We start from the raw sequence: 13,561 nt of genomic DNA on the forward strand, positions 1-13,561 counted from the left end.
AATTATTTCTTGGCGGTACATACAAATGTACAAACTTATTTTACCCTGTACCACAGTAGTGGTGAAGGGTATAAAAATATGGGAAACATTTAAATCTGAAGCAATTTTAAGGAAACTTCGCAAAAGTTTATTTATGATTTATCGCTCGATATATATGTATTAGAAGTTTAGGAAAATTAGAGTCATTTTTTAACTTTTCGACTAAGCAGTGGCGATTTTACAAGGAAAATGTTGGTATTTTGACTATTTTTTTCGAAATCAGAAAAACATATATATGGGAGCTATATCTCAATCTGAACCGATTTCAATCAAATTTGGCACACATGACTATATTACTAATTGTACTCCTAGTGCAAAATTTCAACCAAATTGGGCCAAAACTCTGGCTTCTGGGGTCATATAAGTCCATATCGGGCGAAATATATATATATGGGAGCTATATCTAAATCTGAACCGATTTCTTCCAAAATCAATAGGGATCTATTCTGAGTCAAAACACATACTTGTACCAATTTTGAAGTCTATTGGACTAAAACTGCGACCTAGACTTTAATTACAAAAATGTTTTCACGGACGGACAGACGAACATGGCTATATCGACTCAGGAGCCCACCCTGAGCATTTTTGCCAATGACACCATGTGTCTATCTCGTCTCCTTGTTGGTACAATCCAAAAATAGTTAAAACTTCGACACGTTTACAATTCATAGGGTATTTATACACCCAAATAAATTGTCGCTATTGGAAGTGATCATAAAATAATAAACCTCCAAAATAAAATATTAAAACATTTCTTTCGAAGAAACAATTTTTTTAATAATAACCACAAAAGTTCGATCAATTACTGCAAAATAAACTTTATTTATTTGATTGTTTTATGGTACAAATTCTTTCGAATTTTTGGTAGCTTATGTTTGGCTCGAGTTGCAACAACGCGTCATGAATCCTCTTATATTTTTTCACCTACTCATCTCTAATCTAAACCATAACAAATACAATCGATAAGGTGGGGTAAGTGGAAATGCTGATAAAAAATACAAAAATAACAACATTCACTAGAAGTCAAAACGATAACAAGCTAATCTAGACGTAATATTAAAATACTAAATACGATTAAATCGTTGAGTGCAATTAACCTCCCATATTAGGGTAAAGTTCTTGCAGATTCCCACACTGCCAAAGAAATAATGGAAAGTTCCCACAATTGGCGAGTTCTCTAGGCATGGGATGGGGGTATACTAATTTTGTCATTTTGTTTGTAAAACAAAAAAATATTGATCTCCCGCCATATAAGGTTCTTGCTTACGTTAAATCTACAAATATATTGACAATTCTTTTAATTAAGCTTTCATTATTTTAAAGAAATTTTTCCTTAACATTGTGCAAATTGTCCTTTAATTTAGTTTACATTATATTTCATAGGCCTTTTTTCAGTATGTTTCTGTTAAATAAAGTTTGTTTAATCGGCTCGATGGCGCCGCAAGCTATGCTATATAAATATAACTTATATGGATAATTGTCTATTGACGACAATAGCAGCTATATAGCTCAGTAGATAGTGTGTTGGCTTACAAATTGCATGGTCCGCGGTTCGATTCTCCGTCCAGGCGAAAGATAAAATTTTAGAAAATTTTAAAATCAAATAATTTCTTCTACATTGTTTGTATTACAGAAAAAGGTGCTAAGAACTAAAAAACCTCGTGGAAGTGAGAAAGATGTGAGGGAAAATTCAATTAGCCAGAAAGGATTATTATTATTATTATACCCTCCATCATAGGATGGGGGTATATTAACTTTGTCATTCCGTTTGTAACACATCGAAATATTGCTCTAAGACCCCATAAAGTATATATATTCTGGGTCGTGGTGAAATTCTGAGTCGATCTAAGCGTGTCCGTCCGTCCGTCAGTCCGTCCGTCCGTCCGTCTGTTGAAATCACGCTAACTTCCGAACGAAACAAGCTATCGACTTGAAACTTGGCACAAGTAGTTGTTATCGATGTAGGTCGGATGGTATTGAAAATGGGCCATATCGGTCCACTTTTACGTATAGCCCCCATATAAAGGGACCCTCAGATTTGGCTTGTGGAGCCTCTAACAGAAGCATATTTCATCCGATCCGGCTGAAATTTGGTACATGGTGTTGGTATATAGTCTCTAACAACCATGCTAAAATTGGTCCACATCGGTCCATAATTATATATAGCCCCCATATAAACCGATCCCCAGATTTGGCTTGCGGAGCCTAAAAGAGAAGCAAATTTCATCCGATCCGGCTGAAATTTGGTACATGGTGTTAGTATATGGTCTCTAACAACCATGCAAAAATTGGTCCACATCGGTCCATAATTATATATAGCCCCCATATAAACCGATCCCCAGATTTGGCTTGCGGAGCCTAAAAGAGAAGCAAATTTCATCCGATCCGGTTGAAATTTGGTACATGGTGTTAGTATATGGTCTCTAACAACCATGCAAAAATTGGTCCACATCGGTCCATAATTATATATAGCCCCCATATAAACCGATCCCCAGATTTGGCTTGCGGAGCCTAAAAGAGAAGCAAATTTCATCCGATCCGGCTGAAATTTGGTACATGGTGTTAGTATATGGTCTCTAACAACCATGCAAAAAGTGGTTCATATCGGTCCTTAATTATATATAGCCCCCATATAAACCGATCCCCAGATTTGGCTTGTGGAACCTCTAAGAGAAGCATAGTTCATCCGATCCGGCTGAAATTTGGTACATGGTGTTGGTATATGGTCTCTAACAATCATGCAAAAATTGGTCCACATCGTTCCATAATTATATATAGACCCATATAAACCGATCTCCAGATTTGGCTTGCGAAGCCTCAAAGAGAAGCAAATTTCACCCAATCCGGTTGTAATTTGGAACATGGTGTTAGTATATGATCTTTAACAAGCGTGCCAGAATTGGTCCATATCGGTCCATAATTATATATAGCCCCCATATAAAACGTTCTCCAGATTTGACCTCCGGAGCCTCTTGGAGGAGCAAAATTCATCCGATCCGGTTCAAATTGGGAACGTGGTGTTAGTATATGGTCGCTAACAACCATACCAAAATTGGTCCAATCACACAAAAATTGGTCCATATCGGTTCATAATCATGGTTGCCACTAGAGCCAAAAATAGTCTATCAAAATTTTATTTCTATAGAAAATTTTGTCAAAATTTTATTTCTATAGAAAATTTTGTCAAAATTTTATTTCTATAGAAAATTTTATTTCTAGAGAAAATTTTGTTAAAATTTTATTCGGTTCATAATAAAATTTTCATCATTGTCAAAATTTTATTTCTATAGAAAATTTTGTTCAAATTTTATTCGGTTCATAATCATGGTTGCCACTCGAGCCAAAAATAATCTACCAAGATTTTATTTTTATAGAAAATTTTGTCAAAAGTTTATTTCTATATAAAATTTTGTGAAAATTTTATTTCTATAGAAAATTTTGTTAAAATTTTATCTCTTTACTTTGTCAAACTGAATTATATACGTATTGGATCGATCTTTTTGATTTAATATATACCACGTATAGACTTACATACAATTTAGAAGATGGTGTTAGGAGGTTTTAAGATACCTTGCCATCGGCAAGCGTTACCGCAACTTAAGTAATTCGCTTGTGGATGGCAGTGTTTAGAAGAAGTTTCTACGCAATCCATGATGGAGGGTACATAAGCTTCGGCCTGGCCGAACTTACGGCCGTTTATACTTGTTATTATTTTTTTTTTTTTTTTTGAGTTAATCTTTATCAAATTGTTTTTACATACTGGAAAAGAATAAACGTTTATCACAAAAAGTATATACTTTTCTTCCAAATAAACTTCCTTAAATCAAACAGCAAATGAGAAACGATCTTTGTTTGTCTAAAATATCATTTGGAAGGAAAGAATTATTTTTTTGCGTGGGCTACCACTTTAATCAAACATTTTAAAATTTGAGTTTTTTATTTGATGGTAACTTGAGCTTCCCGGTGTTTATTGTATGGAAAAGATCTATTTGCTACAAAATAAGAGGAGAGGCAATTAATTTAATGCAAAGTCGCCAACTACAGGAAAAAAGAATCTATTTTTAAAATAATAAACCAATTTTGGTTTATTATACCCACAACCATAGGATGGGGGGTATATTAACTTTGTCATTCCGTTTGTAACGCATCGAAATATTGCTCTAAGACCCCATAAAGTATATATATTCTGGGTCGTGGTGAAATTCTGAGTCGATCTGAGCATGTCCGTCCGTCCGTCCGTCCGTCTGTTGAAATCACGCTAACTTCCGAACGAAACAAGCCATCGACTTGAACCTTGGCACAAGTAGTTGTTATTGCTGTAGGTCGGATGGTATTGCAAATGGGCCATATCGGTCCACTTTTACGTATAGCCCCCATACACCCAGAAAAAAGTGCCTTCGAAACTAAAGGAAAAAATTTTCATCAATATAGTTTATCCATTTTATTTCCATTAAGGTAAATTTTTGTGAAAAATAATAAAATTTACTCGTTTCAGTAAAAAAATCCTAAACTGTAAGCAGTTAGGAATAGTTCATTAACTAGAATAAGGCATGGAATTTTACTCATACTATTTTCTTCGCTGGGTATAAGAATTTACTACTGAAAAAGAAAATTTTATTCACCGATAACAAAGCATTCGTAAAAATAAACAAAAACCGAACTAAAACCAAGTTTTCTCAAAATTAGTAAAATTTCTTATAAAATGATAATTGCGACTTCCTTTATAATAGAAAGTTTTTCATACATACGAACAACACTTGGCATAGAAAAATATTTTAGTTCATTCGTACTAAGAAGTATTCAATCCTTTCAAAACTTAAGGAAACACACTTGTTAGAATATAGGAAATTTTCCTAAATTTCTATTGTCTACCTGTAATCGATACCTGTCATCGTAATCGATGTGTTTGCGCGTGGGTGTAATCGATATATTTGCGCGTCGGTTGTTTTTTTAGTTGGAATCGCGTTGTTTTGGTATACGGAGAGATTGTTAAAAAATAATATGGTAAAATAATATAATAAATAACAAATAAAATATATAAAATATATAAAATATTTGTTATTTTAAATTAGTGAGAAAAATTTTCGTTTTTTTTAAATAAATCTATCAATGTTCGTGATAGTGTATAAAGAAAGAAAACACCAGCAGAATAACAACCCTTTCATTTGTCTTCATTTTGGAATCTTCAATTATCAGGTAATATTCAGTGACGCTAACCTTTTGCAACAAAAATGTTTTATGATTTTTTATATTTGTAGGTATTGAAATTGTAAAAGGAGGACAAAATCGATAGGCAGCAACTTATTAAAAGTGAAAAGTACAAGAAGAAGAAAAAGTGCGTTTTACAGTTGATAATATCACACGGAAATTGGAAATAGTGGAATAATAAACTAATATTTCAAAGAGATTCGATGCTGTTGATTCTTAATAAATATATTCAATATATTAATAAAACATGTCTTTTATTGAAGATAAAATTGCTTATAGAAATAAATAAAATTGTATTTAAAAACGAAGGTAAGCAGTTCTAATTATGAAGTAAAAGTTTTATCACAAATGTGTAAGATTTGTCGAAATGAATGAAAAAATTTCAATAAAATTATTCCATATATGAATTCAAATTAGTTAAATTTTTTCATTCTGTAGTATAGTGGTATATAAATATAGGAAAATGTTAACTAATATATGGAATGCATTATTCCTAATTTCTACGAAAATCACATCGTTCAAACAAATAAAAATGTCTTTGGCGCCATACGAAGTTCAACTTTCTTCACAATGAGTTCATTTTAACTTAAAGAAGGGGTCACTTTTTTCTGGGTGTATAAACGGACCCCAAAATTTGGCTTGCGGAGCCTCTAAGAGAAGCAAATTTTATCCGATCCGCCTGAAATTTGGTACATAGTGTTAGTATATGGTCTCTAACAACCATGCAAAAACTGGTCCACATCGGTCCATAATTATATATAGCCCCCATATAAACCGATCCCCCGATTTGGCTTGCAGAGCCTCTAAGAGAAGCAAATTTTATCCGATCCGGCAGACATTTGATACGTGGTGTTAATATATGGTCTCTAACAACCATGCAAAAATCGGTCCATAATTATATATAGCCCCCATATAAACCGATCCCCCGATTTGGCTTGCGGAGCCTCTAAGAGAAGCAAATTTTATCCGATCCGGCTGAAATTTGGTACATGGTGTTAGTATGTGGTCTCTAACAACCATGCAAAAATTGGTCCACATCGGTCCATAATTATATATAGCCCCCATATAAACCGATCCCCCGATTTGGCTTGCGAGGCCCCTAAGAGAAGCAAATTTCATCCGATCCGACTGAAATTTGGTACGTGGTGTCAGTATACGGTCTCTAGCAACCATGCAGAAATTGGTCCACATCGGTCCATAATTATATATAGCCCCCATATAAACCGATCCCCCGATTTGGCTTGCGAGGCCTCTCAGAGAAGCAAATTTCATCCGATCCGGCTGAAATTTGGTACATGGTGTTAGTATATGGTCTCTAACAACCATGCAAAAATTGGTCGACATCGGTCCATAATTATATATAGCCCCCATATAAACCGATCCCCCGATTTGGCTTGCGAGGCCGCTAAGAGAAGCAAATTTCATCCGATCCGGCCGAAATTTTGTACGTGATGTTAGTATATGGTCTATAGCAACCATGCAAAAATTGGTCCACATCGGTTCATAATTATATATAGCCCCCATATAAACCGATCACCAGATTTGACCTCCGGAACCTCTTGGAAGACCAAAATTCATCTGATTCAGTTGAAATTTGGTATGTGGTGTTAATATATGGCCTCAAACTCCTATGCAAAAATTGATCGATATCGGTCCATAATTATATATAGGCCCCATATAAACCGATCCCCAGATTTGACCTCCAGAGCCCCTTGGAAGAGCAAAATGCTTGCCATTCGGTTGAAATTTGGTACGTGATGTTAGTATATGGTATCCAACAACCATGCAGGAATTGGTTCCTATCAGTCCATAATTATATATAGCTCCCATATAAACCGATCCCCAGATTTGACCTCCGGTGCCTTTTGGATAAGCAAAATTCATCGTGGTGGTGGTAGTAGTATATGATATTTAACAACCATGCCAAAAGTGGTACATATCAGTCCATAATCGTACATAGCCCCATATAAACCGATCCCGAGATTTGGTTTTGGAACCTCTTGGAGTAGCAAATTTCATCCGAGTGAGTTGAAATTTGGTACATTGTGCTAGTATATGGTCGTTAACAACCATGCCTAACTAGGTCCATATCGGTCTATAGTTATAAATGGCCCTCAGATAAATCGATCCCCAATCACACAAAAATTGGTCCATATCAAGTTCATAATTGTATATAGCCCCCATATAAGCGACCCCCATATTTCAATTCTGCCTCTCTACGTACAAAAAGTCGATTCGTAATTATTTGTAGACTTAACTATACATAACTTTTTTGTTTAATATATACCATGTATGGACTAAATCACAGTCTTTCGTAGAAGTTTCTACGCAATCCATGGTGGTGGGTACATAAGATTCAGCGTGGCCGAACTTGCGGCCGTATGTACTTGTTTTTACCTACATTAGTACATAGCATCGCCGGCATTTTTTAGTGATATGGAGTTTGTAACGGCTCTCACAGTAGATCCTAACTTCTACCGACCGTTGCTATCGAATGTTCCGACCTTGCTCAGTGGGGGTGTTCCTGTCGCCGAAGTTAGATCCCAGCCTCTTACACAAACAATACAATTTTAATGGTAGCATACACATTTGCTTCTCATAATGACAGAACTATTTAAAAGAAAACGGAACCGGACCCGGAAAATGGATATCTAGGTGTCATTGATATTCGATCGGTTGTCCCATCTTGCCTTGTCGACCATGGTGTTTATCAGCCCTAATGACACTCTACACGCTCAAACCTTCAATTTCGAACATTAAACACTAATACTTTAGTGGTGCATATTTTTAAACATCAATACAATTATTTCTAGATAACCAAAAAATTACATACAACAAGTATATACGGCCGTAAGTTCGACCAGGCCGAATCTTATGTAGCTTCCACCATGGATTGCGTAGAGACTTCTACTAAAGACTGTCATCGAATCGAATTACTTGGGTTGCGGTAACACTTGCCGATGGCAAGGTATCTTAAAACTTCTTAATACCGTCTTCTAAATTATTAGTCCATAGTTCGTCCATACGGGGTATAATTACACACAACAAAAAAGCCAATTAAATACGTATATAATTCAGTTTGTTAAAATTTTCTATAAAAATAAAATTTTCACAAAATTTTCTATAGAAATAAAATTTTGACAAAATTTTCTATAGAAATAAAATTTTGATCAAATTTGTTATAGAAATAAAATTTTGCCAAAATTTTCTATAGAAATAAAATGTTGACAAAATTTTCTATAGAAATAACATTTTGACAATATTTTCTATTGAAATAAAATTTTGACAAAATTCTCTATTGAAATAAAATGTTGACGAAATAAAGCTGAAAGCAAAACAACAAATAAAATTTTCTATAGAAATACAATTTTGACAAAATTTTCTATTGAAATAAAATGTTGACTACATATACTAACACCACATTCCAAATTTCAACCAGATCGGATGAATTTTGCTCTTCCAAGAGGCTCCGGAGGTCATATCTACCCAGAACATATATACTTTATGGGGTCTTAGAGCAATATTTCGATGTGTTACAAACCGAATGACAAAGTTAATATACCCCCATCTTATGGTGCAGGGTATAACAAGATAAAAGTGTAATTAAAAGTTACGAAATTAAAATTGAAGCTAATTTGCAATAAATGATCTATCTCTGAATGTTAAAATTAAGTCACACAAAAATAAACACAATATAGGAAATGCCTTAAATAATGAAATATCCACATATATCAATATAATAAGAAAGGATTTAATAATACTCACAAAGTTAGTTGAATTTGCTAAGCCAACAAGCGCATATGGACCAATATATGAGAGTTTCTTACTAAATTATTGTAAAGGAAAATTTAAATTAAAACAAGTAAGGAAAGTCTAAAGTCGGGCGGAGTCGACTATATTATACCCTTCACCACTATGTAGACAAACATTTGTATTACCCTCTCAACTACACGGACGAAAAAGACTGTTTTTCATATGTTTGGGTATAAACATTATATGTTTGGAACTCAAAATTTTAAACACAATATTTTTGAGTGCAAACATATAATGTTCATAACTAGCATAATATGTTTGGGACATATATGTTAATATGTTAGAACATATTATGTTTGGGATATAAAATGTTTGTAAATATAATATGCTTGGATGCAAACATATATTAATTTAGAAATAGCCCATAAAAAAGAGAGACAAAGTGTATGCTGGAAGTAAAATAATGAAAGTAACCAATTGGCGCATTAAAAATATATATACACAAAGAAAATTTCATTAAATATAGGAAAAATACTACGTGTGAATATAAACAAGTATAAATTTACATATTATGAGTAAACATATATATGTTGTGATATAAGACTTCGCCAAAAATTGTATATCCTTAAGTAAAATATTAAAATGAGTATTCGGAGAGAAAATTCATTCGGAACCAAGATAAAAATATATTTGAAAAAAAGAGCATGAGTTTTGTTTATCATTTTCGCATTACGGGCACAATTTTTTTGTTTCGTCAAAACAAATCAGAACGTAGGACGAGTAAGTCAAAATATTCAAACAAAGGTAATTAAAGGGATCTTCATAAAAACTAACGAAAGGGCACTATACACTGAACAAAAAGCATGTCCGGTTCCAAAGATTGTGTCTCCACTTTAACAATTTTTGTATTGATTCCGAACCAAAGAAGCGGAGAATACAAGTAAGGATGCTTTTAAGACACAATTCTCTTTTAAATGGGGTTTTGTGTACTTGACTCTACGAAGCACATTTAAATTTTTCGCTTTTTCAGTTTTTTTTTGATATGCTATAAAATGTCCGTTAAAAACAAGACTTCCAGTAGAAATTATGCTATGTTTCAAGTAAAAAATGTCTTTAAAATAAAGTATTGAAGAACATATCCTATTTTTTAATGATTTTTGCCTTGTGGTCAAGATGCAAAAAGGCAACATTCATTTCATTAATGTTAAAGAATTTTTCTGAATTATTAAAGTCAAGTTGACCTTAGTCCAAAAATTTGTTCTTTCATGTTATGATACCCATTTTTAAGTCAAATCACTTAATTATAACGACAACACGACTTCATTGAAAGTATCGACCTTTGAACATCGAAAAAACTTTATATTAGAGAAATGCGTCTTCTAAGCTAAGCAAAAGTTGTATTCTTATTTTAAGGACACGAACTCTTTGGCCTCACGACAATATTTTTTCAGTGCACTCTTTTTAGTGCTGTAGTAAAATTACTGTTTAGAATTTAAATATAATGTGCTTTTGAATGGTTATCGTTAACCTTAGGATTCGATGGAAAAATATTTTTATATACTCGAATTCACGTTCTTCTTTTGTAAGAGTTTTTGAATTTCTTCGAAAATTTTAAACTTGTATACAAAAGCCTTTATTTGTTACACAATTTTTATTTTTGCAATAAAAAAAATAATATTTGATTTGAACACAGTCCATTTCGTTTATATCAAGCATTTTTCTTTTCTGACTTTAAGTCTTTTATAAAACACACTTTACAATTTCGTAGTAAAAATTTAATATAATAGTATGTAATGCTGAACACCTTTTCGGGAACTTCCGAACGAATCTGGAATATATGTTAAAAAATATATTTAAAAAAAAAAATGGTGTTGGTCGAAGCAGGGATCGAACCCAGGACCCCTGTCACGCAAGGCGGACGACCAACCACTGCTCCACGCTGCCAACAAATGTATGTTTAACAATGTTATGTTGTTAAACAATGTTATGTTTGCATCGGCTCGTGGGCGCCGCAAGCTATGCTATATAAATATAACTTATAACGATAATTATCTCTTGATGACCATAACAGCTACGTAGCCCAGAGGTTAGTGTGCTGGCTTACAAACTGTGTGGTCCGCTGTTCGAATCCCCGTCCGGCAAAAGGTAAAATTGAAAAAAAGTATAAAATTTAATAATTTCTTCTACAATGTTTGTATTACAGAAAAAGGTGCTAAGAACTAAAAAAACTCATGGAAGTGAAAAAAATGTGAGGCAATATACAATTAGGCAGAAAAAAAATTTTGAGCACAATATTCTTTGGGAGAAAATTCTTCTCAGCATATAATATTTTTGGGTCCAAAATGCCTCCAAACATATTATATGTTCACATAATAACATATAGTTTTTTGGAAGACAACATTATTGAATTTGGATGGAAGAATACAAAATGTTTGGAACTTAGACTACCCAAACATATTATATTTTTAGACCAATATGCTTTCAAACATATTATATATTGGAAGAAATCAAACATACAAATGTTTGGGCAATACCCAAAAATGTATATGCTTGAAGCAAAATATGTTTGGGAGTATATGTTACAGAAGCGATTTTTTTTTCAGGGTGTACTTCAAATTTGCTTGAAGCTATATAAAGGTTTGCGTTTCCAGATACCATGGAAACAATTTTTTGTACTTCTTCAAAATCTCTAGAATTAAAATTGAAATCGGCTAACGCCCTGGGATGAAACACAATGTTAGTAAAAAAACAAGTATATACAGCAGTAAATTCGGCCGGGCCGAATTTTAAATACCCACCACCATGAATCAAATATGATAGTTTTCTTTGAAAACTCTTCGTCGTAGTGGGTACCATTTGCTACTCACGTATTTGTTATCTTAAAATACCTCTAGAATTTCAAACAAAGCGGCTAGAAAACATAGTCTCTAGACGCCCAAGAATTAAAAATCGAGAGATCAGTCTATATGAGGGTTATACCAAAAAATGGACCGATATACCTAAATTTCGGCACACTTATTTGTTGTCTAAAAATACCTCTAGATTTCGAATTTCAGGCAAATCGGGTAATAAATACAGTTTATAGAAGGTCAAGAAATTCAGGCAAAGCAAATCGGGAGATCGGTCTATATGGGGGCTATACCAAAAAATTGACCAATAGGCACCATTTTCGGCACACCTTTTTATGGTTCCAAAAAAACTGTAGATTTTCAATTTCAGGAAAATTGGATAGAAAATATAGTTTCTAGAAGCCCAAGAAGCAAAATCGGGAGATCAGTCTCTATGGGGGCTATATCAAAACATGGACCGATGAGCACCATTTTCGGCACACCTTTTTATGGTCCTCAAATACCTCTAGATTTCCAATTTCAGGCAAATCGGATGGTAAATATAGTTTCTAGAAGCCCTAGAAGCAAAATCGGGATATCGGTCTATATGGGGGCTATACCAAAACATGGACCGATGGGCACCATTTTCGGCACACCTTTTTATGGTCCTCAAATACCTCTATATTTCCAATTTCAGCAAATTGGATAAAAACTACGGTTTTTATAGGCCCAAGACTCCAAATCGGAAGGTTGGTTTATATGGGGCTATATCAAAACATGGACCGATACGGACCATTTTCGACTCACCTCTTTATGATCCCAAAATACCTCTAGATTTTCAATTTCATACAAATCGGATAGAAAATACTGTTTCTAGACGCGCAAGAAGCAAAATCGGGAGATCGGTCTATATGGGGGCTATACCAAAACATGGACCGATACGGACCATCTTCGACACACCTCCTTATGGTCCTAAAATACCTCTAGATTTTCAATTTCAGACAAATCGGCTAGAAAATACTGTTTCTAGACGCCTAAGAAGCAAAATCGGGAGATCGGTCTATATTGGGGCTATACCAAAACATGGACCGATACGGACCATTTTCGAGACATCTCTTTATGGTCCCAAAATACCTCTAGATTTCCAATTTGAGTTAAATGGGATGGTAAATATAGTTTCTAGACGCCCAAGAAGCAAAATCGGTAGATCGGTCTATATGGGGGCTATATCAAAACATGGACCGATACGGACCATTTTCGACACACCTTCTTATGGTCCTAAAATACCTCTAGATTTTCAATTTCAGACAAATCGGATAGAAAATACTGTTTCTAGACGCCTAAGAAGCAAAATCGGGAGATCGGTCTATATGGGGGCTATACCAAAACATGGACCGATACGGACCATTTTCGACACACCTCTTCATGGTCCAAAAATACCTCTGGATTTCCAATTTGAGGCAAATCTGATAAAAACTACGGTTTTTATAGGCCCAAGACCCCAAATCGGGAGGTCGTTTTATATGGGGACTATATCAAAACTTGGACCGATATAGCCCATCTTCGAACTTGACCTGCCTGCAAACAAAAAACTAATCTGTGCCAAATTTGGGGACGATAGGGCCATTATTGAAGGCTGTAGCGTGATTACAACAGACAGACAGACAGACAGACAGACAGACGGACAGACGGACATGCTTATATCGTCTTAGAATTTCTCCCTGATCAAGAAT

At 34.2% G+C, this 13,561-nt stretch overlaps 1 protein-coding gene and 1 long non-coding RNA gene across 2 annotated transcripts in view; one reads left to right on the plus strand and one right to left on the minus strand.

Moving 5' to 3' along the window:
• Nucleotides 1-13,561, minus strand: part of LOC142235815 (uncharacterized) — a 43,311-nt gene that overhangs the window by 13,549 nt on the left and 16,201 nt on the right. Inside the window, exon 5 of the mRNA XM_075307072.1 lies at nt 1,307-1,313. Coding sequence (XP_075163187.1) covers nt 1,307-1,313 — 7 coding nt within the window. The remainder of the gene's footprint in view (nt 1-1,306; nt 1,314-13,561) is intronic.
• On the plus strand, nt 5,100-5,493 carry LOC142234707 (uncharacterized). The gene is made up of 2 exons (XR_012721690.1): nt 5,100-5,235; nt 5,298-5,493. It is a non-coding gene; the product is annotated as an uncharacterized LOC142234707 (long non-coding RNA).

This window comes from Haematobia irritans, chromosome 4, assembly GCF_050003625.1.
Source record: "Haematobia irritans isolate KBUSLIRL chromosome 4, ASM5000362v1, whole genome shotgun sequence".
NCBI classification, from domain to species: domain Eukaryota; kingdom Metazoa; phylum Arthropoda; class Insecta; order Diptera; family Muscidae; genus Haematobia; species Haematobia irritans.